Source organism: Sus scrofa, chromosome 11 (assembly GCF_054392235.1).
Source record: "Sus scrofa isolate SSC_HxYL_T2T_F1_AM1 chromosome 11, Sscrofa_HxYL_maternal_Yorkshire_Landrace_v2.0, whole genome shotgun sequence".
Lineage (NCBI taxonomy): Eukaryota > Metazoa > Chordata > Mammalia > Artiodactyla > Suidae > Sus > Sus scrofa.
In genome coordinates, this window is record NC_139393.1 from 74,439,264 (window position 1) to 74,456,294 (window position 17,031).

The window sequence follows — 17,031 nt, forward strand, 5'->3', positions numbered from 1 at the left end:
CAATGTAATTTTCATTTATTTTTTAAACGTTTATTTGTTAATAATTTCATATGAAATTTAATCTTGAATATTTTATATAGACTTGTGAAATCATAGATGGGATTTTAATTTTTTAAATTAAAATGTGGTTCATTTACAGTGTTGTGCCCATTTCTGCTGTACAGCAAAGACAGTTTAATTTTTAAATGCCAAGGTGCTAAAAATTACAATTTTCATCTGGGGATCTTGGGCCGGAGTGGAGAGAAAGGGTTCCATTTAGAAGGTGAGGCCCTTGCTCTTTGCTCAGGTAGGATAAAGAGAAAAGTGTGTTTGGAGGTGGGGGCTAGCAGCTTGGTGGTGGGGTGACAGAGAGAATAAGCCCCTGCCTCCTTGCCGTTAGCTCCCAGGATGGGCATCGGGGCATCGGCCAGACAGACTGGTCTCTGACTCAGAGCAACAAGAGGCTGAGTGGTCAGGCCCAGCATCCCTGATGGAGAGCAAGGAACAGAAGGCGGGGGTAGATCCGGGGAGGGAGGCTTCCGGAGGGGCGGAGGGATGAGAGTGCAAGGAAAGCAAACCAGACCGAAGTCCTAGTTGTCTCTGAAAGTTGCGTGTAGGTTGAACCATGAGACAATGAAGAGAAACATGTAGGCGAGTCGTTTTGCCTTAAACGCGATGATGTCATCATCAATCAGATCGGTTTTCTTTTACTGTTTCCTTCGGGCTTGTGGACGCTTCCTGGCCAGGGTTGGATTGAAGCCACAGCCACCCAGATCTGAGCCGTGTCTGTGACCTACACCCCAGCTCACAGCAACACGGGATCCTTAAACCATGGAGGGAGGCCAGGGAACAAACCCGCGTCCTCCTGGATCCTAGTGTAGGGTTCCTAGTGAGCCACAGTGGGAAGTCCTCTTAATGAGGTCTCTACCACCCGCATGTGACTCATGGATCTGTTTCTCCCTTCAGTGTAAAGCGTTGCAGATGAGCAAAGTCTAGTCGTGTCTCTTAAGACCTTGGTGAATTCAGCAAAGGAGAGTCACATACCCACACAGATTGGAATGAGGCTCTTTTAAAAAAGGCTCATTTGGGGAGGAAATGAGCACGGGGCTGGTAGACGTGTGAAGTCACCGTTGGCCGTGCACAGAGGATGGAGCCCTGCTCAAAAGGCTGGTCCTTCACCAGCGTGGCCTTGCCAAGACATGAATACTCATCTCAGACAGACGTGGGTGGAAAGTGGGTGGCGAAAGTGAGGGTGGGAGGGCCGAGGAGGAAACGCTGTCTCCCGGCTGGTGGTCAGACCGTCGCCCTGTCCAGCCAGAGGGCGTCTTTTGAGGACAGACCCCCGCTTGTGGGGGTGACGCCATAGCTGGCCATTTGCTGACCTCAGGGCCAGCCCCCCTTGTCACAGGGAGAACATGAGAGGGTCTCAGGGAGAGGAAGGGAGGGGTTTCCATGTGAGATTTAGTGGGATGCTTCAGAGAGCCTGACTCCCTCTTGAGGAGAAGGGAGAGCCTGGGGCGAGAAGAACCGATGAAAGATGCTTTACAGTCTGGGCCATCTGCCTGAGGCAGAGAGCGGAGAGGTGACTAACTTTCAAATGTGTCAGACCCAGCCCTGAGGTCTGTACCTCACACCACCGGTGACCCCTGGGCGCCCCTTCTGTGACTTTCTTTGCGCCTAAGACCAAGGGGCCTTCTTTTCTCTGTCCTTCTCCACCGTCTCCAGTGCCCCTTGTGTGAATTTGCTGGGGTGGGGGTCTTCACGGAGATGTATTTGCTCACAGTTGGGGAGGCTGCAAGTTTAGATCAAGATGCTGGCAGATTGGCGTCTCCTGTGTCTCTCTTGGGCTTACGGATGGCCGCCTTCTCCCTGCTGGTGGCAGGTTGGTGTCTCCTGTGTTTCTCTTGGGCTTACGGATGGCCGCCTTCTCCCTGCTCCTCCCGTGGCCTTTCCTCTGTGTATCCCTGTGTCCAGGTTTCGTCTCCTCTTTGGGTCCAAATTTGCCTTTTTTTTTTTTTTTTTTTGGACCATGGCATGCAGAAATTCCCGGGGCCAGGGATCGAACCTGCCTCACAGGAGCAGCCCAAGCAGCTGTGATGACAATGCCAGATCCTTAACCTGCTGGTCCATAGGAGACCTCCATAATTTCCTCCTCTTGTAAGGACACCAGTCAGATGGGATGCTGGGCTTTTCTAATGGCTTTATTTTAACGTAGTCACCTCTTTTGAGGTGGTCTCTCCAAACACAGTCACATCCTGAGAGGTCCTTGGGGTTAGTTCAGTGGAAGTGTGGCAGGGGGAAGGGGACACAGTTGGGTCCACACCCACCCGCATGACTGGGCGTGTTTGTGCTTTTTCAGGGCCGCCTTCTCCCCACCTGTCTTCCTGGCTTTGACTTCCACCATGAGATGCACTCTGAACCCAGAGCCCCAGTCCAGCCCCACCTCTCCCCACAGCTCACTGGATAGCCCTCTATCACTCTCCACAGTGTCCCCAGTCCAACTCACTCCATCCCTCCCACTTCCTCCCATCTGCCCCGCTGTGAAACTTTCTGGCCATTGTTAACTTTAATCTCCTTCTCAGTCGCTAACCATTGACAACACCAGGTTAATTTTTCCATGAAAGTAGGTTTTATAGCCTCATCTTTTTATTTCCCTTGTCGCTGTTCAAGTTACCCCTCAAGCATGAACTGGTGGAATAGCTTGGGAACTGGACTCCCCCTACCTTCTCCATCCTGTCTCCTTTTCCAGCCCATTAGCATATATTCTCTTCATTTTGCTAAAATTTTCCTTTTGTTGTCATTATTATTATTATTATTATTTGTCTTTTCTAGGGCTACACCCACGGCATATGGAGGTTCCCAGGCTAGGGGTCTAATCAGAGCTGTAGCCACCGGCCTACATCAGAGCCACAGCAACGCGGGATCCGAGCCGCGTCTTCGACCCACACCACAGCTCACGGCAACGCCGGATCCTTAACCCACTGAGCAAGGCCAGGGATCGAACCCGCAACCTCATGGTTCCTAGTCAGATTTGTTAACCACTGCGCCACAACGGGAACTCCTGTTGTCATTATTCTTATGCAGGGACTCCCTACTGCCTACAGGGAAAGACCACATTTCCCAAACGGTCCCTTGTGGTCTGATTCTAACCTAGTTCCCCAGTGCATCTCTGACCGACCCTGCAGTGTTGATTTACACTCATCTTCCTATATGCCACCTGACGTCTGCCCCGTAGCTTTGTTGGTGCCATTTTGCTTCCCTGAACTTCCTTCTCTTTGTGTGTTTCTGGCTCCAGGTAGTACCTGACATTTGAGACTCAACTGAATCTATTCCTACCTTCTCCATGGTGGAAGCTCTTCCATTTTTTTTTCTTTTTTTTTTTTTTAGCAGTTGTACCTCACATTTCATCCTTGTGCTTTTGAAGCACTTAATAGACGACCAGTACTTAGAGTGGCTTGTTATGCAGCTGTTATGCATAATCCATTTTTGAGGCAGCCATTACTGAACTCTGCCCGGGGCCAGGCGTTGTGCCTTTGTAGGTGCTGGGATGCACAGAAGAATAAAGATTTGGTTCCTGCTTTAGGGTGATTGCGATGTCATGGGCGAGGGAAACGGGTGATTGCGATGTCATACATGGGGGCTGGACCCAGGCTCATGCGCACAGAGGGGGCAGCGGTATCTAAGCTCTGTCTGGTTGTCAGGACGTGACACGTGAACAGAGCCCTAAAGCCACGCCTGGAGTTTCTGAGTTTCTAGGTAGAAAAAGAATCCGAACACTGAGCCACAGGGAGGACACACGTGAAGCCCTGAAGGGAGACAGAGGCAGGAGGAGGAGACGGAGAAGTTGGGGTGGCGGGGGTGGGGTTCGTGAAAGCAAAGAGAGCTATTTCTAGAGGAAAGATTGATTGTGCTTTATTTCATGCAACAAAATAACATTGTTGGAAAGGGGGAACTGGGGGAGGGAGTGGCAGGAAAGAAGTTAATTAGGTAAATCGTCATGGAATTGACAAAGGACCCTAAGCTGCCTGTGTTGGGGTGTGTGTTTAGTTTCCTCAACCAGGTTATAAACGTGAGAGCCACAATGTATGTTTTATCTAGTTATGTGGATCATATGCCCATTGCTAGTCTGTTCCCGGAATCAGACAAGGTAGCTAATGGATGCTAATGATACGGAGCAGGCACTGCTCATTATCTCCCCAGCAGACTGGAAACTGGGGGAAAAGTGGTGCCTGGTTCATCATCAACCCTGAATAATATGCTGAACACCACTGAATCTCTCGTATGAATAATTAAGAGCTGACTGTAAAGCTAGAAGAGGATAAACTATGGAAAAGTATGCAGACTAAAATATGCACACATATTTGTATGCCTTGCACGGATGGCTAAAGGTGACATTGTTTGTGAATGATGGGAGCCTCACCTTGTGTGATCGCTGCGCAGCGGCCGGGGTCGGGGTCGGGGGGCCCTCGGGTGCTTTGGGAAAATGGACACATGTTTTTGAGGACAGAAAAGGACAGATGTTACCAAGCTGGCTTCCGTGCGTCTCCCCTTCTGATGTGTTCTTTCTCTCTGCTTCTTGCAGATAATCTATAATCTGCTTTCATCATGGGAGAAATAGAGCAGAGGCCAACTCCAGGATCGAGACTGGGGGCCCCAGAGAATTCGGGGATCAGTACCTTGGAACATGGACAGAAGCCGCCCCCGACGCCTTCAGGAAAACTCATGTCCATCAAAATCCAGATGCTGGATGACACCCAGGAGGCTTTTGAAGTTCCAGTAAGTTGGGGAGGGGGGTGTATCTGTGAACTCGTGCGGAGGCAGCCTTTGGGGAGGTTCATTTCTTTCTTGTGTTTCGGTGACTGCAGTGGCAGGATGGGGTCTGTGTCTTCAGCACCTCCCTCCTGACACTCAGCCAGAAAAGCCCACGCTGGTGCTGAGCTGATTTTTTGATTTATGCGTGAAGCGCGTGTAGTGATATCAGTGGGCGTCGCTTTCATTTTAGTCCGACTTTCCGTGTATATGTTTGTGTATATGCCTGTGTATGCGTGACTTCTGTATTTGGATTGGAGGGAATTGTGGGCTTAGGGCTGGATCTCAGGTGAATTCACTCATTGCAAGCAATTCCTCAGCATTGATGCGTGTGTGTGCAACTCCACTTCTCTAGGTTACTGGCAAGAAAAATCCTGAGAAAACCACGAAAGAGCTGTGTGGCTGTTGTCTTGTTGCGAGGTCTGGGAGCTGGGGAGTGGCAGGCTGGGATTCACACGTTGAAAAGTCTGCAGTATACGCATATACACTTCCTTGCTCTGCCAACCCCAAAGCCCTAGAAACTGTCGCCCCAGGAACCATGCTTGTGGGTGGCAGGTGGGGGTGGGGTGTAGTCAAGGCCCGATCCCAGCCTACAGCATGGAAGCCCTAGAATTGAAGAGGCCTGGGGAGAAGGGGAGGAGAGAAGGGGTGTCCAGGAGCTGGCAGAGAAGAAGCAACAGTGGCCTTGGCCTCGACATCAGCTGGAGCTCTGCACCCCCTGGTTCTGCTATTTTTCCCTCAGAGTCCCTGCCTCCTGGCCTCCGGGCCTCCCTCATCCTTCTCCCCAGCCTCCTCCCCGAAATCCAACTGCTGTAGAGGTTGGGGACCCACCACCAGTTGTGTGGATGGAAGATGTGTTCCCATGGCAGCCAAGCCCAGACGTGTGTGTCCAGCCTTCTAGAACTGTGCACTGTGTCTTCCAAGACGTCTGAGCCATCGATGCACAGCACACTGGCTTTTTTCTGTGTTCTGTCTCGGGTACTAAGCATCGCTTATATTGGGGGGTGGCTTGGGGGAGGGGGAATAACTCTGAAATTCCGAACAGCCGAATCATAAACAAACTCTGGAACCTAACCTGTTGTTAAAGTGGAGACGAGCCGTCTATCATTCCTGTTGGCGAGAGCGGCTGAAACTTAACCGTCGGCATTAACTGTCTGTAACCCATCATTTTTCATCATTGAGGTGATATGATGCCCTAAATCTTGCTCATTTCAAAGACGATTGTTCAGAGAGTGTGAATTACTATTAAGCGTCTCAGGGAAGATAAACCTCAGAATAGCTCTGTTGAAACCTGCCAATTTATTGCACCGTGCCGACCACTTCTGTATCTTTCTAATTTTCTCGTTGTGGAATTCCTCCCGCTCAAGGACTTGGGGGCTTCTGGGTATGCTGGGCGACAAAGCCACTGCTCACCTGCTGAAACTGTAACAATAAGTTGAGGGGTGCCTCTGCCAGCCTATTAGAATCAGGCCTTCTGGAAACGTGTCCCCCCACTTCCCCTCCCAGTTTTGTCTCCTCCTGGCCAGACTGGTTTGGTGAGGTTATTTTGTTTCAGTGTTTTCCTCTTTGGTACCAGTAAGGACTTCTGAACCCAAGTCACTAAGCAACACGTTCTGTTAAATGGTGTTGGGTGGTTGGGGCTGAGGTGCCACCCAGTGCTGCTGTTGTGTGTCTGAACTACAAAGTGCTGTACTGGAGTCACTTGCAGTTCATGTTGGTCTGAACCAAAGTATGTTGAAACTCCATTCCTAGCTACTGTTTAGCTAGGACCTATGTAGGAACTCCCAAGAAGTAGGAATAGAAGCGTGTTTGCATCTTTTAAAAGGATTTTCCTTGATAGTTTCTGATGTCTGTGCTTTGCATTTGTAACTCGTATGCCTGAAGGAGCCTATCTCCCTTCCCCCTTATAAACTCTTATTCACCCTTAGAGACCCTACCTGTTTTACCCAGATGCTAACTAACTCCTTGAGGCAGTGGCTGGGGCTTTTTCTTCCCTCCTTCAGACCTCTTGGCTTATAGATCTGTCAGGGTAGAGCTGGACCATATAGGTTTAAATCCCAGTTTCTCCTATCCGATCACCTTAGGCAAGGTACTTAATCTCCCTGTATTTCTGTTTTGTCCTCTGTAAAATGAGACGAATCATAAACTACTCATTTTATGAGAATAAAAGAGTTGATACAAAGAAAGAATTTGGAACAGCTTTTGGCACATAATTTTTTTTTGGCCATGTAGCAGCTTGATGTGGAATCTTGGTTACCAGGCCAGGGATTGAACCTGGGCCACAGTAGTGAAAATACCAAGTCCTACAACTAGACCACCAGGGAACTCCCCTTGGCACATAATCCGTTGTGCATTTGCCACTTTACTGCTGGCTTCTCGGGGCTGGGACCTTGCCTTGCTGTCTCGCCCCCAGCACTTAGCATGTAGTAGATGCTCATTAAGTGTTTGCTGACAGAATATTAGAATGCATGTATCTTGCAAGTAGAATTAATGTTACTGACTTGCCTCATCCATTCATATTTAATTTTTTATTTTTCAAGTGGGGTCAGAATGTTCCTTCGCAACTCCTGGGCAACAGATGTTTTCCATAACTGCCTGTGGAAAGGCAACTATCAGCATTTTTTATTGACTAAGCCGATCCTAAATTGCTACCTTGTGCTCTTTGGAGAACACAGAAGCGGCCAGGCCTCCGCACAGCTGGGAGGCATCAGGCTGGCCGGTGGTGACTCAGCCCCGGGGCTCAGGACTGGAGCGGGGGTGGGGACATAGGATTGCGAGAGACCCAGCTCCCCTTAACCACTTGAAACCTTGCTCCAGAACGTTTCTGCAGCAGATTCATCAAGGCCAAGTGTCTGAGCCTGGACGTGGGTCCCTTGCCCACACATCCTTGGATTGGGCGGCCCATAAGGATGAATTCTCATTGCTGATTCTCACTGCCCGCCACACAGATGAGCAGGCACTTGGCCAGAAGTCCTTAGAGCTTCCCTTGGGGAACATTTTTTCCATGGACCGTGTCTTTCCTTGGGGGACTGAGTTTCTTGATCTTGTCCTGATCCTCGTGTTTTAGAGGATGGATGACGGCAAAGTCGTCCATTTAATAATTTTTTTTTTCTTTAGGGCCACACCAGTTGCATATGGAGGTTGCCAGGCTAGGGATCCCGGAAACGCCAGATCCTTAACCCACTGAGCAAAGCCAGGGATCACACCCACATCCTCATGGATACTAGTCGGGTTCATTACCGCTGAGCCACAATAGGAACTCCAAGTTGTCTTTTTAAATGCGTATTCCCCACTTTCCACACAGTTAAGCAAACCGGCCTTCGTCATTATTTATAACCTCCAATGAAGTTTTATTGAATCCTTGAAAAGGCTTGAGCAATGAGCGTCTTGACTTTTCAAACCCATAGCTCGGTCCACCATCACCTTTGCTCTTGAACTTGGACCATCCCTTGAGGTATTTTCTCTCTGGCGTTGAAAGTTCAAAAAGCAATATCTAAATTCTCACCTGGCCTTTGTGTCATCTTCACGTGGAAAATGCTGTGCCAACAAGCCCCATGCTGTGGTTTTGATAGATGCAGTTTTCCCTTCCAACCAGAGGTTGTAAAACCGTGAGTCCTGCAGATCTGAAAGGGTTAACGGACTCCCCCCGCCCCCCCCGCCCCCGCTGTAGCTCCCCAGTTTCCTGAGAAGGTTTTAAGTGTCCTGTCCTCCTGACCCTGCTGGTAAACAAACACTCTTCCCTCCTAAGAGTTGTAGAAAGAGGCAGATGGTTTCTTTGCAAGCGTTGATCCAGTTTCTGCGTTGTCATTAGCGAGGCCCCCCTGGGAAGAGCAGAGGACCTGAGACCGAGCCGTCTTGTGCTCCCCTGCCCTGGTGAGGACGCAGGGGAAAGGTGCTCACAGGTGAGGAGAAGGTGCCTGGCACTGGTTGAGGAGCCAGCAGGAGGGTCGTGGCGCCACTGGGCGCCGAGCCCTGCTTCCCCGTGTCCGCCACAGCCATCCCGGCAAGTTGTCCTCATGCCCTTCTTGGGTTGGTGCCTCGTCATCGCTTTTCCCAGAAGCCTTTACAGCTCCCGGCTGCCTGAAGATCCCGAGCAGGTTTCTTAGTTTACCCTCTCCTGCCATCCTGGACGGTTCCTCCTCTGCGTTCGCATCTCATGCCCCAAAACTCTCTGGCTTGTTGACATGCCTATTTTTTGCCTCCCCCCCGCCCCCGGCAGGTAGAATGGGCACTCAGTGGGGCCACGGCCTCTTTTGTTCTCATTCGTCATCAGATTCTACACCTGGACCCAGCAGGTGCCGTCACCTGTGACCGACCGCCCCCACATGTTCAGTCCTTTGCCTCTTTGAAACGTTGAAAGGTGCTTGGTGCTGTCCCTTCTTGAAGGGGCAGGCACCCATGGGGAGGGACCGCTTTATCACACTGGCACAGTGTTAGGAGGCACTGGGCTTGGACTCCAGCCCTCATGAGCCCAGCATTGTCCACCTTCCCTTCGCTGAGCTGCTGCCCCTTAGGGGCTCAGTGGGTCCCTGTGTTGCCCCATTGATCTTTTCTTTCTTTCTTCTTCTTTTGGTCTTTTGTCTTTTTAGGGCCACACCTGCGGCATATGGAAGTTCCCAGGCTAAGGGTCTAATCAGAGCTGCAGCCGCTGGCCTACACCACAGCCACAGCAACGTGGGGTCCGAGCCACGTCTGCGACCTACACCACAGGTCACGGCAACGCCGGATCCTTAGCCCACTGAGTGAGGCCCAGGATCGAATCTGCCACCTCATGGTTCCTAGTCGGGTTCATTAACCACTGAGCCACTATGGGAACTCCCCACTGATCTTTTCAAACTGGCTTTCAAGCCACCCAGACGTAAGGTGCCACTCCATCACCTCCAGGCTGCTCTGGGATTTTTCCCATTTCTTAACACCACCTAACCTCCACGACAAACTTATCAAGACCCCACCAACCATCCATCCTCCCTTGCTGGAGGCGCTCTCTGAGTTCCCCTTGTCTGTACCTCTAATTAGACCTTGAATCATAGGCTCTAATCTCTCCTCTCTCCCTAATTGGTTCCCTTATAACCCTGCTGAGATTCAGTTTGCCTATCTGCAAAATGGTCCAGATGACATGACAGGCTTCTGCCCCCCCTTCTCTTTTTGGAAGTTGGGACCCTGTGTTGATGGATCTTTGTTGATGCATCGTCTTTTCATGACTGCATTTACTCAGGCAGATGGTAAACTCTTTCAGAGAAGAGGTTTTTGATCTTAAAAAATGCCAAAAGCCCCAAAAGTCTAATCAGACATAGTAACTACTAACTACATAACTAGTAAGTGCTCAGACAAATTTGGGGTGGAGGAATAAGCGTCTGGTATGATACACTGCTTATGGTAAATCTCACCAAACTAAATTGTGCCAGACGATCTGCCACTTGCCAATCAGAGCTAGAAGATGGAAAGAAATTACATATTTTCTAGACAACACATTATTAGCAAGAAATAAACAAGTTTGTTGAAAACAGACATCTACAATTTTCAAGAAAAAGAATTCGCTTGCATGTCATAATAAAAGACTGCAAAATTGTTTTACTGAGTGCAGATATCTCTGCGACCTAATTAGGAATCTTGCACGGTCAGTCCACACATGATAGCACATAATTTCACTTTCTCACCTTTTGGAATAAAGCAGCTGTTTAATTTCTTTGTCATCAAAACCTGGGCTTGACACCAATCAAGGGCTTATTCCTCCAAGTGCTGGGTGGGTCTACAAAAGGGCTTAAATGGTTGGAGAATTAAAAACTTGTCTTCATAAGCTTGTGCTCAGAAGAAAGGGTGTAGTAGGCGTTGGACTTTTTAAAAGCCCTTCTGTCCTTCTGGGGAGCCTCAGTTTATGGCTGAAAAGCAGAGGCTGATGGCTTGGAGCTGGGCTGGGGCTCACCCACAGCAGCTGTGTCTTCCGAAAAGCACGGTCCGTTCCTCCGTCTTTGTCTCATTTGAATGATTCTGTTTCCCTTTTTAATTGCCGTTTCAGCCAACTTAGAGAGAAGATCACTTTTTGGATAAGCCACTAAATATCTTTCTTTTGCTTTGGCTTTGGCTCTCCCTCCCTAAAGAGGCAGAATGTACATTTAACCAGAGATCGTGGGGTCGGGGGCAGGGGGAATAAATATCTTCCTTTTTTATAAGTGTTCTGTTTCTCACTCCCCTGGAAATCGCAAGTTCCTGGCAGTGGGTGCGTTCCCTGTGGCTGGTTGGGTCCTGTGATCTTAGAAGGCAGGTTTGAGTTCAAGGCTCCTTTATTTTCTTTTTCATTGTTTGCATGAAATGCACATAAGATGGGGGCGGTGATACCGACGCCTAAATAAAAATTAATCGACCCTTGAAAACCAGACGGGAGATGCGTGTGCCCAACGCTGTAGTAACTGCCTCCTAAGCAGCTGTAGTTTGAACCAGAACGAGGGGAAGGAATTTCACAAGTTCACTCAGCTTTTTAAAAATAAGCCAGTATTTCTTCCCCCTTATCAGTGTTGCTTTTGGCTCTTTTGATTCGTAGTTTCTGAAATAGTATTTATGTCCACTCAGCTCTCCATAGTCCTTTCTGTGTTTTGTTTAACTTGAATGATAAATGGTCCGTCTGGGTCTGGTCTCAGGAGGTTAAATTTAAAGGCTATTTTAATAGATAAAATTTTTTTTCCATAAATCATTTCAGCGGAATGCTGTGAGCCTCCCTTTCGGGTTCCTTGGAAGCCAAGAGGAGAACTTGAACGTTGGCCCCAGCGTCTGTGCGCCCCGTTCAACTTCAGTGTAGACCCTTGATCAAAGTCACGTCTGGAGCACTGACGTGATGGCAGGAATTCTCCAACAGCTGTTTGCTATTTTCTCCCTGAAAAGAGGCCCTCCGTAGAAACTAATAAATAACAAAGAATACGCTGTAATTGAGAATGTCTGTATCAGACACTAAATGGGCCAATATTCTTTGGAAACGTAGGGAGTTGGAGAAGCTGCTTTCCTCCCTCCCTCTTTGGAGTGGAGGAAATAAATTGTCTTGATGGTAAGAAACCGTGGTTCAAGGGGTGGGGGGGATCCAGGGCCAGGGATTGGGGCTTCATGGCTTCCTAGCTGCGTGGCTCTGGGTGACCAGATGACCGTTTTCAGCCTGTCGCCTCGCCTGCGAATCTGGGCAGCACGTCCTTGAGGGGGTGGAGGTGAAGCCCAGGTGAAATACCTTTTGTGAAAACACCGTGCAGAAGAATCCTGGCTTCAGATTGGATTCTCATACGAGCCAGTCTGTTTTTTTCTTCCTTTCATGCTCATCTCTGCTTTCCTTCTTGTTCATAAACAGCATCCAGACTGTGCTTTCATTGTAGAGCATTCAGGTAGGCGAAAAGGAACAAAAGAAAGCATATGAAATCACTTGGAGGAAAAAAAAAAGAAAAAGCATGCTTGTGTCAGGTGGTATTAATTCCTCTCCTCCCCCTCCCCCGTGCCCTGGCTTTCTGGTTAGTCTCTCGCTCAAGTCTTTCCTGAAATAGAGATGCGTGTCCTGGGGGGCTTTCCAAAGTCTCTTAAGAACGAAGGGCCACTTGGACAGACGCGAGGAAGTCTCAGATGTCTCAACTTGTGTCAAGCACCATTGCTTCTCTTTGGTTGCACGTATCTGTAGCTTCTCTGAGCACCCGTTCTGGGAGCTCCACCGTTGAGTGGGGGCTGTGCTTGTAGCTTAAACGTTTTCTGTGCATCTTGGCTTCACCGAATTGTTGGTCTCTTCCATTTACTTAGCCCAAAGCCTCTCCTTTTCCCCAGAGCCAGGGGGTACCTGGGAGAACCTCGCATCCCTCTGGCACAGGTGGTGATGTAGGGTGTCAAGGTGGAGGGAGGGGTTCAGGAGCCCATAGGGCAGGTCTTTGCCGTGCAGGCTCTGGGCTCCTTTGAAAGGAGTGCTTAGCTGGCTTGATGCCCCTGTGTTTGAGTGTTAATAGGAAACGTACTTACAGTCGGACTGATTTTTAAAATATCCGCTGTTGTATTTTTTAGGATTCACTTATTTGCTCTCTCTCATCAGTTTGAACATAAGAGTTGGACATAATGGTTTCACCATCTGAAAAAGATAGTGGAATGATTTGATCAGTGTGGCCTTTGTAGAGAAAATGATTGTGTGAAAGCCATTCTAAGAGTCGAAGACAATAGCCGTGAGCGAGAGTGTTGTGGGTTTCTTTTTCCTCATTTATATAAACAGGAAGCTAGACTTGATAGGCACAGTGGAATTCGGGGGCACTGGTGTTTTTTCATGGCCTGTAGCCTTGGAAACATGCTATGTGTCCCCACCAGGGTTTGTGGACACGTACAGCAAGGTGCTGCTGATAAGGACAGGAACAAGAATCATGGCCACCTTTTTAAAAATCCCTTGCTGGGCACCAGACATTGTGCTAAATCCTTACTTAGAATTCTCCTGTGACAGCTGATCAGTGACTCTGTGAAGTAGGCGTGAATGACCCCGCTGAGGCATAGAGGGCAGAGAGGGGGCTTGATCTAGGTCATAGAGCTGGGGACAGGGACCCAGGTCCTGGCCTAGCACCTCCCTGTACTTAAACCCTGCTCTTCCGATGCCCTTAGATGGTCCATGGCCATCGGGAGCCCTTAGAGAGGACAACCTAGTTGTGTTGGTCCTTGAGACAGATGCCCGTGACAGGTGCTCTTAAGTGGGTAGGATGGATGAACGGAGTTGAGCAGGCAGGAGGAAAGCCCTGTAGACTAGAGGGCCTCCCAATGTCATAGACACACAGTGGTGACTGATCAGGGCCCCAGATGCGGTGCAGGGAGCTGCCAGACGCAAGAGGATGGAGGAGGGAGAATTGCTAGGAGTTGGCAGCGCCTGGGAGGGGAGCATCCAGAGGCAGGGGACACAGCCTGTCCTTAGCTACACACCACGTGGCTCTGGACTGCCACTGAGGTCGAGGACATGAGCTGGCCTTTCTTTGACAACTCTTGTGCTAGAAACATCCTTTGTGAAAGGCACCTTGCTGATGTTGCTCATAAAAGGCGCAGCCTCATTTTTAATCACAGAGAAGACTCGGTTTCTCCGTAAATGAGCCTCCAAGATTCATGGTGATTATGTAGATTGGACAACCTGGGAGCATCAACTGGAGGTCGATGGCTTGCTTTCCATTTATAGCAGGAAAATTATATTTATCACAGCATTTCCATCTCCCTGTCATCCAGTGGTGACTGTTCAACCCGCCCCCCGGAAGTGGGTCTTCAAATGACTCTGTGCACACCCTTCAGAAAGGAAAGGCGGTGTTTTGCTTGTGTCAGCTTGTCCTTGCATTTCAAGTGTTTGACTGTCACATCATGGTCCAAGGTCATTTGTCAGGATGCGTTTCTGTCCACAAACAGAACTCGAGTGCTCAGCGCCCTTCGCTCCACGTTGAAGGCTGACCGACGGTCTCACGTATTGAAAAGCAAGACCCAAGAGCCCTTGTTGAGTCATTAGGGTATCAAAAGGCTGCCTTTTTCGTGGTTACAATCTGTGCGCGTTTCTCGGGGCTGCTGCAGCAACATCCTCTCCCTGTTCTGGCGGCTGGAAGGCAGAACTCAGGGTGTCGGCAGGTTGGCTCCTGAGAGAGAATCTGCTCAGGCCTCTTCCAGCCTCTGGGGACTTGCGGGCGTGTCCGGTGTTCCTTGGCTGGCAGGCGCGGTGTCTGGACCTCTGCCCTCATTTTTGTGTGGCCTCCCCCCTGTGTGGGGGTCTGTCTCCAAACTTCCCTTTTCATAAGGACAGTGGTCCTACGGGACTAGGGCCCACCTTGACAACCTCATGTAAATCTCATGTAAATCTCTGTAAAACCCCTGTTTCCAGGTCAAGGCAGTTAAGACTGGAAAAAATCCACCACAGCAGAGGTGGCCACACTGTAAATTTACAAACTGGGATCTTACCTGGTCCCTGGAGCATCCTGGCTGCAGTGACCAGGCGCACCCCTGGTCACTGCTTTCCGGGGTCCCATGGTGGCTATTAGAGACCTTGTCAGCTCTGTACTATTGCGGCCCCACGAGCTGGTTCATCCTTGGTCTCGAAGGGGCAGGGAGAGGGGATGGGTCTCAGGCTGTGGCCATGCGGGAAGGACCGGCCATCAGGGCTGATGGCTGTTGCCGGGGCCAGGAGGGAACCGGAGGGGAGGGGTGGATGGTGACTCCCCCACCTGTCTCCCTGACCACCCATCTCCATCAGGTCTCCTGTCGCTGAACCAAAGGTCCATGAACGAGGGGGCCAAGGGGAGCGGCCTGTAGAGACCAGTCCGCAGGGCATCCAGAGAAGAGCCAGGCACCCTGTTTCTGGTGAGAAGCCCAGCTTACGCCCCACAGGGACAATCAAGGTGACCAGGCCTGGGCTCCCAGGTTCCCATCTCCTAAGACTTAGGCTCGTCCTCCTCTTCCTTCACTTCCACCCCTGCAGCCTCCCCTCTGACGCCCCCCCTCCACCACCACTTAATTCCGTCTCCCACGGGACACGGCTTCACATGCAGGCACCACCCAACATGCCTTTTATTCACACATAAATCCTGGGAGTTTGGGGTTAGTAGGTGCAAACTAATTCTATTCAGAATGGATAAGCAATGAGGTCCTGCCATTCAGCACAGGAAACTATATCCAATCACATGTGATAGAACATGATAGAAGATACTATGAGAAAAAGAATGTGTTTATATATGTGTGACTGGGTCACTTTGCTGTACAGCAGGCATTGACAGCGTTATAAATCAACTACAATAAAAAAAAATCCTGCGATTCATGGGCTTGCTTTTATTTGATAGACTACGAGAATTCCAATGGTTTAAAAAAAAAAAAAAGATAGGCTAGGGCTATGCAGTGGTTATAGCATCTGCTGAATCTCTGAGTTGAAACAGAACTTGGGTATTAGCGTTCACTGTGTATCATGCCGTCGCCTGATTCAGTCATTGTCATAAGTACTAAGATGACATATTTTATCGGAGCTGTTGAGTGGAATGTCTGGTTTTGTAATAAGTGCCAAGAATGACTTTCTTTTTATTAACCGGGTTTTGGGTGTGTTTAACAGCTCACCTATCCAGGTAGGTTACCTGTGACCTTTCCAAGCCTCTAATGGCAAGGTTATTTCTTTTCTTTCCATTCCAAGGATAGATTCTCTAAGGGGGGGCTTTCTCTGTCAGCCCTCGCAGCTGCCTTCTCCTTTGAAGCTCCAGAAACGTACATGTCCGGCTTAGAAAATAAAGTTGTAATTTTCTCCAGAAAACTGGTTCAACAGAAACCCAGCCACTGCCAGCAGCCCTTAGGCATCCTGCCAGTTGAGGCTGTTTAGAAGAGAGATTTATGTGGGTATGAGCCACATTGCATAGCTTCCAAACTTATTTTTGCCCTCTGTCTGGCTCCAAAAATGCTTTACCAAGGACCCTGGGGAGTTGCTTTGGTTTTTGGTCATTGTTTCATGGTACACAAGGTTCTAGATGAAAGCAGGTTCCTTTGCTCTGTGCCCGGTACCACGTGAGCCCCAGAGGCCATCAGGGACGTTTCTAAGTCCTACTGGCCACACATTGTGCCTTGGCGTTGAGGTGATGCTTTAGTTGTAGTCAGTTTTCCTGGGCTACTGCATCACTGAACAACTCAACTTGACATTTGTTCAAATCTAATGTATCAGCCTACAAGAGCTGATAGCTTAAACAGCCCAAGTGGATGGTCTCATAGTTCTGGAGGCTAGAAGTCTGAGACGAGGCTGTGGCAGGGTGGATTCCTTCGGAGGCTGTGAAGGGGAGTCTTTTGGATGCCTCTCCACCAGCTCTGCTGAGTTGCCGGCCGTCTGTGGTTTTCTTTGGCTTGTAGGTGTTAGCTCTGCCAACCTCTGCTGTCATCTTCCCCTGGCATTCTCTCTCTGTGTGTTTGTCCAGTGCCTTTTATAAGGCTATGGTCATGCTGGTTTAGGGCTTGTCCTAATGACCCCATCCTCACTTGATCAGTTGTAGAGACCCAATTTCCAAATAAGGTCACTGGGTACCAAGGGCTCAACATATGAGCACCAGGGAGATACAGCTCAACCTCTGCTTATAGCTGGTTACATGATGAAACATTTGAGCAATGGTTGGGCCATTGGCTGCTGTGACTTCTAGATGTGCAACGTAGGTACCTAGTTTCCTGCTCTAGTTCCTTTGGATCCCAGTGTAGGATGTTTGGCTGGTAGGTGGAGGGACTTCATCACAGACGACTCCCTTCAATCACGTGCACATGATTATA

At 49.4% G+C, this 17,031-nt stretch overlaps 1 protein-coding gene across 15 annotated transcripts in view; it reads left to right on the forward strand.

The window, feature by feature from the left end:
- Positions 1-17,031, forward strand: part of FARP1 (FERM, ARH/RhoGEF and pleckstrin domain protein 1) — a 309,200-nt gene that overhangs the window by 66,122 nt on the left and 226,047 nt on the right. For 11 of the 15 annotated variants that reach the window (XM_084982203.1, XM_084982197.1, XM_084982198.1 and 8 more), the window contains one exon: positions 4,562-4,755. In XM_084982203.1, coding sequence (XP_084838329.1) covers positions 4,585-4,755 — 171 coding nt within the window. In that variant the 5' untranslated portion in view covers positions 4,562-4,584. Of the gene's footprint in view, positions 1-4,486; positions 4,812-17,031 lie in introns of all 15 variants that reach the window. The other 4 variants (XM_084982206.1, XM_084982207.1, XM_084982208.1 and 1 more) reach the window with 2 other exon arrangements.